Source organism: Thermobia domestica, chromosome 2, assembly GCF_964235325.1.
Source record: "Thermobia domestica chromosome 2, izTheDome1.hap1.1, whole genome shotgun sequence".
NCBI lineage: Eukaryota > Metazoa > Arthropoda > Insecta > Zygentoma > Lepismatidae > Thermobia > Thermobia domestica.
Genome location: NC_137455.1, coordinates 51,801,699 through 51,820,273, shown reverse-complemented (window position 1 = coordinate 51,820,273; position 18,575 = coordinate 51,801,699). Strand labels below are relative to the sequence as shown.

Here is an 18,575-nt window from a genome sequence, read left to right as displayed (position 1 = left end):
ACTCGCCAACTACCTCTATAAAAATTGTTGCGGAAATACAGCAGGATTCTGAAATTTTGGATATTTGGATAGAGCATATACAAGTTTCTAAGTGATGAGTTGACCCGACTGTGGTAGATCCTATAGTTTTGGAGCTATAGACCTTAAAATTTCATTTTTTCAGGTTTTTGGCAGTCTATAATTCCGAAAAGAAGCATTTGTGCATCCAGGTTGGTCTATACTTTTTGTCTTATCTTGGTATCAGGAATCACCTCCCAAACGTTGTCGGTGTGGTTCTGAAACACCCTGTATATAGTTATAATGAAATTTTAGTTTATTCATAAATTTCAAATATTATTCTTGTTTCTGAAAATCGACTACATTTTCAGAACAATGATTGCTAACTCTATTAAACTTTTTTAGTAAAATAATTTTGTTGTTAAACATAAACCTTATAGTTCTGTAAACAATTTAGTTGGAATTAGAGTGCCTCCATCGATTTGCAGTTTTCTATTCTATTGAATGACAAACTTGCTTAATCAAATGTTTTTTCGCGTTATAATAGGAAAACTAAGATGGAACATAGATTTTACAAAACTTGAAATTTCAGAAAAAAGACAAAGGCGCGGAAAAGAACGTTTCTTTTCTCAGCAAAATCAGTTTTTCTTTCTGAAGTAATTGCATTTCTAGTTGAAATAGAGCTGTATTTATAACCTAGTGTACGCTTTATATGCTCTAGTCTGGAATTTTGAGCCACCAATTGGTATAATTTGTAGTAACATTTTCTAGAAACGGAAGGGAATTTTGGAGCGGAGAATGATATTTATATCATCTCTTCTCTCTTAATGTCCTTGGTACAGAGGTATCGCTTTCGAGTACCAGTGTGAGATAACCGAACGTACTAAAGTGATTCATAATCCATTTGAAACTGTGTTTTCCTTCTATATAGCATCGTTTCTCACAAAAGAGGTAAATCGGATCAACGAACAAATGAGAGCGATCGGAGTAAGTAATGATCTTAACCCTAGAACGGACGGGTGAAAAAAAGTTACACGAGCGGACGGGTTGGGTCTACAGGACCCCACCAAAATATTATATATAAACATACATCTATGTTAAAATTCGTTTATTTTTTTGCACAAACAACTATAATGGCCCTTTATTCTTCTTAAAATGTTATACAAAACAATTGCAAACTGTAAGTTATTGATTAAAAGGTAATTTTACAAATTCTTAGAAAATCCCTTAATGTTTTCGATTATTATTTATATATAAAATATTCTGGATGGTATGCAGTTACCTTTAAGCTACTTCAGTCTCAGAATGTTTGAACTTGAATGTTCAGTCTATAGTGCGTTTTAGTTTGGACGTTCAGCACAGTTGTCACATACCATTTTTGTGTGTTTCAAACATACCCACACTTTACAATATGTGCAAAAGTATTTGGTTTTGCTGTCTGGGCACTGGTAACAACGTCCTCTTTTGTTCTGATTGTTGATTTCACTGGCCTGCCTGATGTTAGTAGACGTACCACTGATCCTTCCGGCCAATTCTCTAATATGTCTGGGCAGTTTTCCATGTTGAGCTCTCGTTGCCATATGAGGTCTAATTAAAAGCAATGCAAGTTGTTTTATAAACTTACGTCGAGTTAAATTCTGAGAATCCATTGCTTTGTTTGCTTTCAGAACGACATATGCATTAACTCCAGCGATATTCGTCAGTGCATAGAACAAACATAATGGCCAACGCTTAGTTGCTCTCCCTACATTGTACTCAGCACACATCGCATCCAGCACATCTACTCCACCTTTGGTTTCATTATAAAATGTCACAATTTCGGGTTTTTTAGCTTCCCCTGTGGACTCATCAATGTTTCCATCATGGTGCATCGAAGACAGAAGAACAACTGATTTGTTTTTCTTCGGAACATACGACACAATTGTTGCATTTTCCTGGTACCCAAATAAAGAAGAATACACTTCTCTTGATTTCGCCGGAAGAAATTGTGGAGGGATCTCTTTTTTGTTTTTACGCACTGTGCCGACTAAAGTAAGATTCTTCTCTCGCAAGATCTTCATTAGCGGATACGAGGTAAACCAATTGTCCATTGTAATATTTCTACCAGTACCACTTATGGGGTTAACAAGTCTTAGCACGACATCCTTGGCCTTATTACTACAATTAAATGGTCCTTTGGGCTGCTCACCAACGTACACTTCTAAGTTTTTTGCATAGAAAGTTTTTGAATCGGCCAGTATGAAAATTTTTATACCATACTTTGATGGCTTAGAAGGAATATACATTCTGAAACTGCATTTCCCTCTGAAAGCCACAAGCATTTCATCCACTGTCAGATATTCTCCTGTTGTATAATGAGCATTACAATTATCAGTAAAAATATTTAAAATATCTCTAATGGCGGCCAACTTGTCCACTAATTTCCTTTCATTCCTAGTTTTAACGTTATCAAATCGGATACATCGTAAAAGAAATCTAAATCTTCTAAGGGACATAGTAGCTGGAAATGCCTCAATACCAAAACCAGACGTGTCCCAGAATTCTTCAATATTTGCGTGTCCAGCATGAAAAAGTCCTGCAAGGTAGAGTAAACCTAAGAAAGCTTTTATTTCTTCCTTTGTACACTCTCTTGCCAGAAATGGATCATCTTTGTATCGCGGCCTCACAATTTCAATAAAAGTATTCGTGCTAGTCACAACAATATCTAATAAATTTTCATCAAAAAACAAAAGCCAAGCGTTTAAAGGATTATCTGCCTCCCTCGCATCTCCCTTCACTCCAGGCAAATGAGTAACAATATTATGACTTCTTGTTCGACAATTCGAGGGATAAAATGTTTTGTTCCATTTTGTTGTTTTATCTCGTCCAACATACTTTGATGCTGTACCACACCTCGTAGAATCAACATCACTTTCACCATCATCAACATTCAACCTTTGCACAGGTGTAGAAAAAAAATTACGATCATCAGGAACCGCTTCAACACAATCTTCTAATTCACTGTCTGTATTATGTTCACTCTCCAACTGGAAATCTGGATCTGCATCTGAGTCATCGAATTCACTAGGTTCTCTTTCCAATTCAAGTAGTATTTGATCATCGTTTAGCACTTCAGCCATGTCTAATCGGTCAGATACGCTGCCAAAACATTCACCAACAAATAAGCACTTTATATTCTTATTCTCGTTAACAATATGAAGTTTTTACGGGAAACGTTACTCAGTATGCCATAAAGAAACCTATTATTGGCGCAGCTCACAGTTATTCCACAAGACTGACGTAAACGGACGGGTTGGGTCTCACAGACCGAAAGCAATTTCAATCCTCACTCGTACACAGGCTAATTGCAACTGAAGTAACATATGCATATTCCTGACATCTAGTGACATTACCTGAAAGGTATAGAGAAGGATTTAACAATAGCTTAAAATCGTTCAGAAATGCAGTACTTTTAAATATGCTTGGGTCTGTGAGACCCAACCCGTCCGTTGTAGGGTTAATAGAAAAATGGGCAGAACAATCAAGAGCAGGGCCGGACAGGCAATCTATCGCCCCGTGCAATGGCATCATTTGATGCGCCTTTCTCCAGAAAAATTCTTAAAAACCACGATTTTAAATATGCTACCCCATCATGAACAAGAAGGGGAGAGAAACAGCACTCACACTCAGATAGTCCTAAACACTACAAACACAATCTCGTTGTGTCTGTTTTTATTCTTTAAATAATAATAATATATTATGTTAGTGAAATATAAAGCAAACACACCTTCAGAGCAAAGATGGTAATCGTTTTTATAGAATTCAATATCGAGCTTCAATCGTAATGGTGTATATCAGTTTGCAATTTAGGTGCAACTAGCTCTTTTGTCTTTATTTCTTGATTTTCTTTATACATCTGTTAAAAATTAAAAAAGAACTTGTTTCTATCTTCAATGATAACGAACTTATTTGTGACAAAGACAATACTAGCTTTCGTATCAAAAATGTGATAACTAACTAAATGAAACAGGTGTTCGCTACTGTTCGAGAATTGAGTTCTTGTCTTTGACAACAATCAAGCAATTCATGCTGGGACTTGTTTAACCATTTGCTTTAGCTATCCGTGTGACCTTAAATTAATGCGAGCTAAACATGATTTATGAATTTACGTAGTATTCAAATAGAAGATCAACTTAGTAAATTTGACTACTATCATCATGAAGTCTGTTTCCAACAAGAAATATTTATTTTAAATAATATAAATATGACAGATTTAACCGCCCCTCAAAAATTGCCACCTTGTGCACATGCACGTGTAGCAGATATGGTAGAGCCGGCCCTGATCAGGAGTTTGAAGGTAAAGCAATTGAGTGATAGTCAAGATGTGGGCAGAATGAAGAAACAAAAGATATTTTAATTACGGATGTCCACTTCATACTGCCAAGATGAAATAGATAGAAGAATTGTGCGAACAAAGGAAGGACAAATTAAAGCTGGGCGCGAAATTTTAGACTCAATCCAGTAGCCAGATCAGAGAGTTTGATCATTTTTTTGCTACAGATCTAATTTTTTTAAAAAAAAATAATAAAAATACACCCGAACCTTAACTGCCATATTGTCAACTAAGGTAATATATCCAAACAAAACAAAACAGAGAAACAACACAAATAAATAACTACTGAAAGTAAAGGTAAAATTCCTATCGCCAATATCGACCTGGCGATCAGAAATTTCGCTTCCCTAATTTAAGGTGTCTAAAAGGATCAGGGAAAATGGAATGAAGTCATCGGTGAAAGAAATCAAGACAACAACTTTCGAAAGTTGCGAGAAATGCGAGACTGGTCTGCAAAACATAAATGATTAATAAGTGGAATCAAATTACCTCGTTTTAGTAAAAGTAGGACCTCCTTTGTCTACACGCAGCTTTGTAGGATTAAGTAAGTCGCCATAGAATTACCACTGGAAGCCCTGGACTATAATGATGTTCAAGATCTTCGTCACTATGCTTTCTGGCTGGTAGAAACATCGAAAAATCAATCCTTAAGTGGCGCTTTATTACCTGTTAAGAAAGTCATCATAGTTGGACATGTCTGGCGAGTATACGGGGTATGGTAACACACAATCATTCCACTGGGCCAAAAGCTCATAACAACAAGCACTGTATTTTTGGTTTCTCAATTTGTTTCTGAATTTGTTTCTCAACTAATATCGATCGTTTTCGATTATTTTGACGAAGTAACCCACTATCAATTTACCATATACAGAAAGTGCCGCTCCTACTATAAAGAAGAAGTTTAAAAATGCTAGGAGACGTTCTGTTCATTTTCAATAAAAAAGTTAATAAACTGAATTTCAGCTCCGTAAGTTTAACGCCTTGTGAGATACTGATTTTTTTTTTTTTTTTTTTTTTTTTTGCAAAATTTAGAATCCCCACTATCCCTTAGGATATTATTATAATGAAAACAATATGGCAACATCCCAGTTTGGATTAAGGCCTAACTATATACCAAGTGATTTCAATTGACTGCAATTTGATTAGGAACACATACTTACATTGAATTTGTTTATATAATAATTTATATATTACAGTGATTCAAAAATGTATTTTTTCCAGTAGTTAGCTCATCTAAAAACTCACAGGCTGTGTGTCTCGAAAGCTAAATAGTGGTATAAGTCCTATTGCTATCATTACAATTACAAATATCAATATAAAAATGTATCAAGTTACTTCACTTATAGATACTCATCTCAGGTAAGTATACAGAAACAAATGAAAAAGGGAAATGGAAGCCTTGAAAGTAAAACGCAGACAAATTCACCAGTGTTTAGAAGTATATTTTTAAATCACCCTCCACTCTACACATAGGTGCTAAATACGTGGTTCTGCTTAGTTGGAGTTATCCGTTTCTGCCACGTAACATAAATATAGCAGAAATCAAATGCCTGTTACTGGCGGTCTCCGTAGCCGGGCGTACTAGCACAATGTGCTAGTAGTAGCAGTAGTACTACTACTAGTAGTAGGAATGGGTTAGAAGCCCCGCAGGGCTCGTTTTGTTCCACTTTGACTGGCATGGTATAAATTAAACCTCAACTGGTTCTCCAATTTTCTTCTTCAATTGCAACCAAGTGGCAATTCCCTTCTATTACAACTATAATAAACAATACATACACCAGAAGGTTGGGATAATTACAAACTGCAACCAAACAGAAACGTGTTTTTAGTTTCTATGGCTACGGTCGAGGGTGAAAAAATATGCTGTTCAAAAGATGATGTCTACAATGCAGTGAGCAGAGTAGGTCGGTGGGTCAGAGTTGGTCATCTTAGAGGGTGGGTAGCAATGGGACATGGTGGGTGGTGAGTCGCAGTGGGCCATATGCTGTTGACCCACGACCCACTCCAACTCGGGGCGGCACTTTCTATATATATGGTAAATTAATATGTGGTTACTTCGTAAAAATAATCGAAAACGATCGATATTAGTTGAGAAACAAATCAGAAACAAAAAATACAATGCTTCACATCGTATATACATATGTGCTTATCATGCGCTTTCTAGTATAATAATTGCAGAAGCTTGTTTATTATAGTAGCGCTTAGAGCACAGAGCAATTAACCCATAAAATTGTGAGAAAAATAGACATAAAATTTGTAGTGTAGTACGTTGATGTATTTAGTGGGGTGGTGGATGGTGGGTCAGTGGGTCGTGGGCCAAATATTTATTGATCCATGCCATCTCTGGGTAAAACCAAACCAAACAAAGAGCAATATTACTACACAAAACGCTCAACATCTTAGCTATTCATGACAAACTATTGCATGATCAGAATAACTCTAGTGTATCCACGAACCATCATTTGTCATATTTTACCGAAATACGTGATGATTTTTCTGACAACCTGATACTTTAAATCTTGTTAATACGCGAAGTTCATTGATCTCATCACTTATTCACTTATTCTCTTATGACCATCACAACCTTTAGGATACTTCCCGTAGATATAGAAAGATGAAATGTGGTATCCAGGCTTGGTGTAACGTGCAAGTAAACCAATGAAAAGCAACAGGATATTTCCCTCCTCCAAACCCCCTGAAGTGGAATGTGTTGATTATTCAACAAAAACACTTGAAATCCAATCAGAAAAATCATAAATATAAAATATGTAGCCAAGTCTCGACTTTGCAATAATAATAATAATAATAATAATAATAATAATAATAATAATAATAATAATAATAATAATAATAATAATAATAATAATAATAATAATAAAGGAGTAACAGAAGTACAATATCAATTACGTAAACAATACCTTCCAATAAAGAAAAGAACAATAAGTATCACGACGGGATTCGAACCCGGGTCGCTGTAATGGCAGTTCTCTGCTTTCACACTTTGCCATCAATTCCTCACACATAGATAAGAAAATAAACTAGCAGTTATGTTAGATAAACATAGCACACAGTATTTTAATACATGTTGATATAATTCAAAGAATGTGAAATTACCGTCGTTTCTTCTTTGGAAACTAGAAGGTAAAGAAGAATTGTAATGTAAATAGGGACCATCGCTGAACACGATGACGTAGCCTTAACTTGAAAAACGTTTCGTGATATGTTCCTCATTGAGGAACGTCTATACAAGGAGTCCATAAAGTGCTGCAGGAAAGTAAATCTCTGTAACTTGGTAGCTACGTAATGTACTAACAAATACTTTTGGTGTACTTACAGAAAGGTTCAAAGTTTTGTTTCAGCTAGTTAAGGTTTATCGCCAAACCTCCAATTGTGCACCATTCACGTCCAAGCACTCTTGCAGTCTTTTCGGGAAACCAAGAATTGCGTGCTGGCGATGCTCGTCTGGAATGTTCAAAATCACATGTTATTTTGTTCTTGAGATCGTACAGATTAGCTGGCTTTTGCGAATACACCTTGATCTTCACGTGTCCCCACAGCCAGTAATCACAAGGCGACAAATCTGGTGATCTTGGAGGCCAAGGTGTGGGTCCTCTTCGACCAATCCATCTCCCCTTAAATTCTTCGTTAAGAAACTGTCAAACTTGAAGGGCATAGTGCTGCGGTGCCCCATCCTGTTGCATGTGGACCTCATTAAGAATGCCTAACCTAGTAAGTTCTGGCAAAAGGAATGTCTGTAGAATATTCAGATAATTGTTACCATTTACCGTCTCTTCCTCGAAGAAAAAAGGGCCGAATATGTGGTCCATTGAAACAGCACACCACACATTGACTTTGGGACTACCCCGCTTGTTCTCTTCGAATTCACGTGAATTTTCCACCCCCCAAATTTGGCATTTGTGTCTCTTCACTATTTCCGACACATGAAATGTGGCTTCATCTGAAAACAGAAATCAAGACAGAAGGTCACCATTTTCTTGTAAGTGAGTAAGCATTGACTCACAGAATTCCATTCTCATGTCACAGTCTTCCTTATCAGCTCGTGCACAAATTTTAACTTATAGGGCCAGGCCTTCAAATTCTTGCGTACGAATCTTGTGTAACGTTTACTTCGGTATTCCCAGTTCCAATGACCTACGTTTAAGCGATTTCATTGGACTCCTGGCTATGCTGTCCTGTAACGTGTTAATCACATCGTCACTCGTTCCTGGTCTTCCACTGCATGGTAAAACTGACACACTTCCCGTTTCTTTGAACTTCTCGTACTACCTCTTGATAGTTGTTTCTGCTGGGAGTGTTTTCCCATACGATGTTTGGAACTTTCTCCGCAATGAAACGCAAGATTTTAACTCAGCAAACCACAAAATACATTGTGCCTTTTCTTTAATAGACGCCATCTTAAGTCACGTGATTACTAGCGCAAACATCATCGAACATAGTGGCCAGCATCGAGCATTGTGGCCAGAACAAAACTTTAAACTTCCCTTCTTCCAACCCCAAAAATTTATACACTTAAACGTAACGGTTTCCAAGTTATAGTTTTACTTTCCTGCAGGACTTTATAGACTTCCTGTATAACTTGCTTTTGGGTTAAAGAAGGAAATCTTGAGTAAGTCATTGTGACACTCATAAAGAACATCTCATTATACAAGCATTAGTATTTTGTATAGTCTTACATACAATGATTTTAACTATCAAATAGTTTAGATGAAAGATGAAGTGACGCGGTAGGTAAGTGGTTAGTGTATTGAACTTCTATTCGGCGAACCCGGGTTCGAATCGCAGCCCGGTTGATACTTTTTCAAATGTTTCAATTTCAATTTCAATACATACTCAGTATGACAAGCAAGATCTTCTCTCCTCCACAAAGAAAAAGATGTTGGAATGAGGAGAACTGGAGAAGGTCTCTCAATGGAGGCAATCATTTACAAACTTATTTCCAGCAATTGTTCTAGCTTTGATATTTTCAGCTACTTCCAAGCATTTTCTGATTCATGCGTAGTCAGTATTTTTATTTCTCTAAACATACAATGTATAAAGAAATAATACTCCAAGTAATGGAATTAGAGCACTTACAGGGGAGACACTTTTGTGGCTCAGTGTACTTTAGTTGTACGTGGCTTTGTTTATCCCGTACAGATTTGCTTTTGACGTACAACTAGAAACAATTATTGAAAAATTATAATTCTTTCACTAATTTCCTTCTTATTGTCTCCTAATAGGTTTCCGCTGGGCAACATGAAAATAATAGATAAAATTCAAGAGGGTCACCAGAGGTAATTGTTGAAAATTTACAATTATTTTATGATTTGCGTATACATATAGCTTTTGGATGTGTGGCATAAAAACTGCAGTGCAAAAACACGAACCAACCTGTGGTAAGGAGTCACTAAAAAGTACGAATTCTATCTAACAGGGAGTCACGGTACTACGAAGCTGGATTGCCCGAGCAGCGCCGGAGTGCTTCAGTAATGGTGGATATGCGCATAAGTGAGGATCTTGAAAAGAAAAGGCTTTTGGCAATGATACGAGTTTCAATAGCACTTGTCATGGTTCCATACTAGTAACGCTCCACTTATAAATATAAAATACAGGTTCTGTACACTGTGCAGAAATGTTATACCATCGATGGAAAATAGCATCTACTAAAGTCGTCTTTCGCATACATTCACTTATTTTATTCGTCGCAAAGCACATGTAATGAGTTTACACTAGTAACCCTACTCTTGTAAACCTAAAATACAGCTGTATTACTTTGTACAGTATTTAATTTTGTCGCTTGCAGAGATTTCTTCCTTATAAATATGTCTTTTCATGCAAAGTATTGAATTTTGCCCGCAAATCTTCCAAATTTGATACGCCAAAACTACATCAGCATCGGAACTTGAAATAATCATTGCATGAAATATATAAATTTTGCAAACTTGTATGAATATACAAAATATGCATTATAGGTTTCGAACAATAATTTCATATTTGTGCTGACTACCTGACCTAAACTTAATCTGCATCAATACGGACTTCTAAACTTATGAAAATCAATTAATCCTTTTAGTTTTGATAAATGAATGTCAAAATCTCCCATGAAATGGGGATTTATTCATTTAGTTATTATATCTGGGCTGAAGTGCTTAAAGACATGAAACAATCCATTCAATCAGAAATACAGACAATAACATTTCTTAGGAGTTCAACAGTGGCCGTTGCGGAGAGTGCCTCGTGTCTAGTGTGCTCTATGAGGAAGAGAGTTTAGTGGGCCTTTCTTAACACCTACGCTACACTGGCACTCTTTTTACCTTTACACGTACATACATTCCCTCTCTCTTCTACTTTATTTTCCTACATTTTACACTTCCCACTTTTCTCTTACTTTTGCCCCGTCTACCTGGGCCTTCTGCCCTCACACTGTTTGAACTTCTCTCCTGATTTTGAGCTAATCCCGACTTTGACATTCCTTTTCCTTATATTGAAATTCCCTTTTACCCGTTTTTTACAAAAATCCTCCTTTGTGGGGTGTACACAAGACAATTTGATTATTACATTTATTCATTCGGAATATGGCAATTCGGTTCGTCCGTGCCAACCTTTCGCAGTTTACTGCACATAATTAATCAATTTCTATTCGTAATCATCTTTTACACAAAACAATTTTAGTGATTTGGCCTACTTGATCCTATGGTTGAGGCCTAAGTGTTATTTGATTCTTCGTGAGTCTTTTGTGAAGTGAAGTGAAGTGAACATTTCTTATTTTCGTAAAAAGTGTTTTTAGCGCTATTAATATCTTATGAATGTATTGTACTAGGGTACTTCAGTAGGAAACTGTTTTTCAGTTATTTTTAGAAGATTTTTTACTGTAAGCTCTTAATAATCATGGAAAATATTGTTGAAATGATACCAAAAGTTCTCGAATTTCGTGATGTAAAGTTAGGAGAAACTTACAAAGAGTCATTTACCTTAAAACACGTCGGAAAATATATTTTGTTTGTTACATTAGGATCACCGCTGTCTGGTGTAAGTTCCAATTACTGAATAATCGTGTATTTAACATATATATATTCTTAATACTAAGTACGTTCTATCATGTTTGTAGTTAGTTACGGTACTTCAATACAAAAAATTGATTGCTTAGAGGTCCTACAAACACTAAGACTGTCCAGTTTTATAAAGATAAATTAACAAAATCATCTAATCTGACTTCTAAAATGGAAATAAAAAATAGTATATTGTTAATTATAAATGAGCTTATAATCAATAATAAATGAGTTAATGGACGATTAACTATTAAAACGAACTTTCAAGGGATCTATGACAAAATGCACACGAATAGTACTTATGAGACCATCCTTAGGAACAGGCGCGTTAGCGATTGTGGATATGTGCACGCACGATTCGATATACTGCTCAAATTACAAATGAGTACGTGAAGAATCAGTAATCGCAAATCACAATAATCGGAGAAGTGAATGGGAATAACTTAAAAAATAGGCAATGAAATGCGTATTAACCAGTAGAAATATCTTCAGAAAATTTATTAATTTTCAAACAGTTTAATTGAAAAACAGAAGTAAATTTATACCCAATCTAACCGTAAGTGTAAAATTGAAAGGAAATATTTCTCAAACCAGTATATTGTCTACAGAATATATCTTCGTTGTTATTATCCTAGTAATCATTATCATAAAATAATTTTAGTTCAATAAGACCAGAAACAATTTTATTTTCTAATCAAATACACAACTGAAATAACAAATCATAACGAAAATCTGCAAATTTACCATTTCGAGTTTCTAATTACGTGAAAAAAAATTCATACAACACTATCTTCTTTAATTTGTGTTATTTGAGAAATGTATAATATGCTAAGTAATGAATAAAATTCCATAAAATAAAAGAGAGATTCTGACCAAGGCATATTCTATTTAATAAATAATATCGTTATAGTTTCGGCAAAGTATGTTTGCCTTCATCAGACACATTCATATGAGAAACAAGTGTCAAGCATCGACCTTTTTATAACGGAGATAAATAACATCAACGCTAACGTCCCCATCACATACCCGAATCAATTAATCAACCAACCGCCCCCTCCCCTCCCTTGGTAGTACTGCTACAAAAAATACTGCATTTATTGTGTAGGGCAGAGTCCGAAATACATTACCTACACAATATATAGTTCCGTATTTATAGTTAGATATATATGGTATTTTATTCGTAAATAGACAAAAAATATATAAAATGTGTTTTTCATATATTTACTTAAGAGTATGAACAAGAATCAGTGGCGGATATAGCCTGTTCCCGAGGAGGCCTATACCCCCCAGTTTTTTGAGCGACAAATTAATTTAAGCTATTACCGTATTTCTTCGAATATAAGGCACACCTTTTTGTCAGCTTTTAGACGTCCACAATTCAGGTGCGCCTTAGATTCGATGGCATCTTGGATTCGATGTGTATATACTGCAATATACATATTTATTCATTTCACGTAGGTTACAACATAGAATCTACTGAAGTCTTTAATACCGGTACTGGTAGTTACAACTAATTTGCTTAAAATTGGTTGTATTACAACAATGACAGACTGCACAAAGATGGTAATCGCTAAAGAACAATGAACATTTAATTTTACTGATAAGAAAATGCTGATCGAAATAGGAATGTATTTGTACATTATTTCTGCGCCTTAGATTCGAAGCTTTTTTAAAATGAGTGTAAATAAGGTGAAATTTCAGGTGCACCTTAGATTCGATGGCGCCTTATATTCGAAGAAATACGGTATTTACAAGGGCGCCCATATTGTGGTTTCCAAGGGGGGAGCAAGTATACGCGACATTTCAAATATAGGTTCAAATTTTGCTGTAACTAATGTAAAAATTCTATTGGGTTTTCGATATTCCGAAGTACAATTTCCTCTAGGGGGCGACTGCCCCACCTTGCCCTCCTGATGGGCGCCCTTGGGTATTTATATATTTTTGAAAGTTTAAAGTACGGTAAAATCATGATTACCTATCATAGTCTGGGTTCTAGTTGTCCCCCAGATTTTATCTTCTAGATCCGCCTCTGAAAAAATAAGTAAAATTGAACTTGTGAGGGGTTAATCCGACTCCCCCTTCACCAATCCTTGCATGTGTTATCTGAATATTATCTATAATTATATTATGAAGTGAAATGCAATTATACATTTCTGTAGTCATAAGCAAAGTCTGGTCCAGTTATATAAAGACAAATAAATTTTTAATATTTTTCTTTACTTTTCAACAGTGTTTTAAAATTGATAGATCCAAAACCAAGAGGAAACTGTACCCAAAACAGACAGTCACCAGAGAAATCACTTTTACCTATTTGGAAGAATCAGACCTTTCTACTACCATTCCAATACATATCAAAGAAGAAAGCGTTGAGGCCGAGTTTTCCTATCGCATTGTTGCGTAAGTAATTTTATTAACGATTATATTTAAAAGCAATTAATGTGAAAATTGTTAATAGTAAAAATAATCACGAGAACAAGTGAACTTCGCATATTAACCTTTAAACTACGGAGGTAAATTCTTTAACCTTTAAACTACATTTAAAGCGTTTTCGTAAGGGTTTACAAAGAAGTCCATTTCTTCACTCCTATTTATCGAAGACACATGAAACAAAACGTGTTACAAAAGTGATTGTAGTACCATTTCGTAATCGAAATATCCGTAGTTAAGACAAGAAACAGGGTATTTTGAAAACAAAATATCCCGTAGTTTATAGGTTAAATGTTGATTTCAATATAGACTTCAGTATAGAGTGGGCCAAAACTAGTCTTACACTTAATAGCCATGCACTGTACAGTACATTTAAATATATTTGTTACAATCATATTAGTTTATGTCACTCATATCATTAAACAGTTCACTTAGACGTTTTAAAACACAGTTTAATCTTGTAAGAGCTCAAATTGACCTCTTTCAACGTTGCAACGTGCTTCGAACTTTTCCATAATACTCAGTACGATACAAAACCTTACTTGCATCAATTTCAATAAATACTTCTCAGATATATTCTTTTAATTCATCCATTGTGTGGGGATCTCTCTCGTAATCCTTTTCTTATTACATCCGCAAGAAAGAAATCCATTGGTGTTAAGTCAAGTAAACGTGGTGGCCATTCGATGCTGCCTCTTCTTTCGAACCAACGCTGTGAAAAGGTAGTTCCTTTGCCAAAGCATAATGGGAAGGAGGTGTTCCATCTTCCTGAAAGAACACTTGGGCGAAGTTGCATCCGGTGCAAACTTGTGGCACTACCATGTAACGAGGCATTTCTAGGTAATTCGCCCCACCCACAGTTTCATCAAAGAAAACTGGTCTGACAACAATTTCACTGAACTATACACCTCACACGATGATGCTAGGCTGGTTCAGTTGAGAAAAGATGGTAACATGAGCATTGTCATGAGCCCAGTACACGCAGTTATGCCTTTCACGTGACCTGACAATTTAAAGGAAGCCTCAACTAGGTCAGGCTCCAAACCGATTTGATCGCACATCTGTTCAGCAGTAGAGCTCACACATACAATGTATCCAAGGGTGCCCATCAGGGGTGGCTAGGTGGGGCGCTCGCTTCCCCTAGAGGAAATTGCACTTCGGAAGATCGAAAACCCAATAGAATTTTTAGAATAGTTACCGCAAAATTTGAAACTATATTTGAAATGTCGCTTATACTTGCCTCCCTCTGGAAACCACAACGTGGGCGCCTTTGAATGTGTCAACGTTAAATTTCAACGAATTTGAGTTTCAGTGTATTTTAATGGTCACATACTCAGTATTTTTTTTTTAAAAAATTCACTAACTATAATTGAATTATTGTTTCAAGTTAATTGTGTAAGATTGATCAAAATAAGAAGAAACAGTGCTTAAAACAAACTCTCACATTATTAATGTACACACAAAAAATAACTAAATCTGCAGTTGTTTCATAAAGGAATAATCGGGAAAAAATACACATAAAGAAACAGTTTGCCAAGAAGTTTTTCTTAATTTTAGAACTCTTGCACAAAAAATGTGAAATGTCTTTACGTATAAAGGGATTCGATCTTCATATGAATAACTTAACTTGGTGAACAAGGCCACAAAACAGGTGGTTGAAACAGAAAAAAAAAATCTCACAGTTACAATCAATCGAGTAAGTAGGGTTGCCAGAGTTTTCAGAGAGAAAAGAGAGAATATTATATGATTCTTAAGAGCCTGACATACTAAAATTAAAACAAAATTTACCATTTTCCTTTTGCTTGTTTTTTATAAGTGAAAGGAGATAATGAAATGCAACTTACTACAATCATAGATAATGTTATTCTACAACAGAAAATATGAACTGAAGAATTTCCAGTGTTGCCAGAATAACATTTTCCCCAAAATCTAAGTTAAGGCAGCGACTAGAGTAACGAACTCAACTGCATTTGATTACATATCATGTTGTCTTGGAATCCTGTGAACTATTTTTTAAATAACTTTATTATTTAATGTTAATAACTGTTTGTTAAAATTATTTTGTTTATTACAAACTAAATGCAACTATTATTTAAAAAATAGTTCACAAGATTCCAAGACAACATGATACGTAATCAAACGCAGTTGAGTTTGTTCCTCTAGTCGCTGCCTTAATGTAGATTTTTGGGAAAATGTTATTCTGGCAACACTGTAATTTCTGTGAATGGCAACGCTGAAAATTCTAAAGGCTCATATTTTCTGTTGTAGAATAACATTATCTATGATTGTATTAAGTTGCATTTTATTATCTCCCTTCACTTATGAAAAACAAGCAAAAGAAAAATGATAAATTTTGTATTATTTTTAGTATGTCAGGCTCTTAAGGGTAAAAAAGGAAGACATGTCATATTCACAATTTTTATATAACAAACACATACAGGGTGGTCCGGAAGTGGGCGTATCCCCCACTCCCTTTATCTTCAACAGTATAATGTTGGTTATGATAGAATGTCTGTACACTTACCTTGAAGTCTTAAGAATCTTAAGAATCATAAACAATGGTATGATCACCATCTATGTCGTAACACAGCTGAATTCTGCGCCAAGTTCTCGCAGATATTTTGTGGATATACTCCGGAGTCAAGAGGGTGAAGGCGTGCTCCACAGCTGCTCGTAATTCCTGCGTTGTGTAATATCGAGTGTTTCTTACTTGTTGCTTTATGAAATCCGAGAGAGCATTGTCTGGTGCCATCATGTCGGGACTTCTTCTAGGCCAGGCAAAGGGAGTTGGTGAAGATGTACAATCTCTTCCAGTCCAGCGGCCAGGAAACATCTGATTTAGGTAATTGTGCATGACAGCAGAAAACAAATGAACATGGATAGCAATGTTGCCAATCAGTGCGAAGCAATGCTACCAAACAAATGTGGGTAAAACCTAAAACCGTCAGAAAACACCAATTAGGGGTAAGCCCACTTCCGAACCATTCTGTATATGGTTTCACAAAGTAATGGAGAATAAGTTGAAGTGGAAACTGAGGCCGTTTCTTCAAAAATCATTGCAGCACACAAAACAAGAAAATAACTTCCGGTAGGAGCTTAGTGTTTCGAATCCCACATTAAGCCATAGGTCCTCATCTCATATACCCTTGGTGCTGAAAGGAACACTGAACTTAAATTCAAACAACCAGATATATTACACAGATCTTTGTTGTATTTTAATTGTATTTTAATGAAGACTTAAATTCGTAACACTTAACAATTCCACGCCCCTTTTTATATGTTTAAGAAATTCCTTGCAGCACCATATGGAAGTGCACAACCGCTTGAGGTTCTACTTTCTTATAAGTTTACAGTAGTGTAAAGATTTTTGTCTTTTAGGATAGAGCTAAAAGATGGTACACGGGAGATTGGACTTTTCCATTACCTTTTATTATTAAAGTTTCCTGAACTAACTTGGTAATTTATTGGTGATTTATCGAGTCCAATGGCCATGTGTCTTAGTTTGTGTTGAATAGATGCCTTTCAATGACCAGAGTCTTAGAGAGTGGAACGAGAACTCTCAATGACCATGCGTCTTAGAGAGTGTAGAATAGGTACTTCTCAATAATCAGGTATTTTAGCGGGTTGAGGAGCTCTCAGTGATCAGGTGTCTTAGAGAGCGTAGAATAGGAGTCTTTCAATGACCATGCGTCTTAGAGAGTGTAGAATAGGTACCTCTCAAAAATCAGATGTTTTAGCGGGTTGAGGAGCTCTCAGTGATCAGGTGTCTTAGAGAGCGTAGAATAAGAGTCCATCAGTGACCATGCGTTGTAGAGAGTGTAGAATAGGTACCTCTCAATAATCAGGTGTTTTAGCGGGTTGAGGAGCTCTCAGTGATCAGATGTCTTAGAGAGCGTAGAATAGGAGTCTCTCAATGACCATGCGTCTTAGAGAGTGTAGAATAGGTACCTCTCAAAAATCAGATGTTTTAGCGGGTTGAGGAGCTCTCGGTGATCAGGTGTCTTAGAGAGCGTAGAATAGGAGTCTCTCAATGACCATGCGTCGTAGAGAGCGTAGAATAGGGGTCTTTCAATGACTAGGCGTATTAGAGAGTATAGAATAGGCACCTCTCAATTATCAAGTGTTTTAGCGGGTTAAGGAGCTCTCAGTGACGAGGTGTCTTAGAGAGCTGGTGGTTTGATCAACATGGCGAGATTGATGTCTTCTGTGATGTCTTGTCTTCTTATATCCAGAAATGTTGCTGACTGCTTGAATCTTCGTCACTTGCCGATCGTTGACGATGGTTCATGATGTCTTCTTTGTGGTTGTCGTTTGAAGTGTGTTTACAGCCAGCACGTGGTGTAAAAACACGTGAATCCTTACAGTAGCGTCTATTCCTGACATCAGTGTATTATGATCAATCCAAACTGCAATATGATCGAGATGGTGGGTTAGGAGACGAAGGCTAAGATGCTAAAATCAAACTGTCCTTAATCATAAGGTTCATAGGAGACAAAAACACAACAACCTGTTGTACCAGTATTTTCTCCCTAAATACTAAGTTACTTAAATGGGTTACATTGTTGACAGTGTGAGAAATCGTTCGATTTATTTTTTTCTCACCAACGTATAAAAATATTTGTAAAGTTTCCAGGACTATCATTTCTTTCATTTATTAAAAAAAATGGGAGAAATCGTTTTACAAGGAAAACATAAAAATAACATCTAGCAACCCTAGAAGTACGTTTTCT

At 35.9% G+C, this 18,575-nt stretch overlaps 1 protein-coding gene across 3 annotated transcripts in view; it reads left to right on the top strand.

Moving 5' to 3' along the window:
- Positions 1-11,136: 11,136 nt before the first annotated feature.
- The window catches only part of LOC145672067 (cilia and flagella-associated protein 47-like), a 169,158-nt gene continuing 161,719 nt past the window's right edge, over positions 11,137-18,575 (top strand). For all 3 annotated transcript variants that reach the window (XM_081741318.1, XM_081741327.1, XM_081741309.1), the window contains exons 1-2: positions 11,137-11,398; positions 13,649-13,815. In XM_081741318.1, the coding sequence (XP_081597444.1) occupies positions 11,258-11,398; positions 13,649-13,815 (308 nt within the window). In that variant the 5' untranslated portion in view covers positions 11,137-11,257. The remainder of the gene's footprint in view (positions 11,399-13,648; positions 13,816-18,575) is intronic.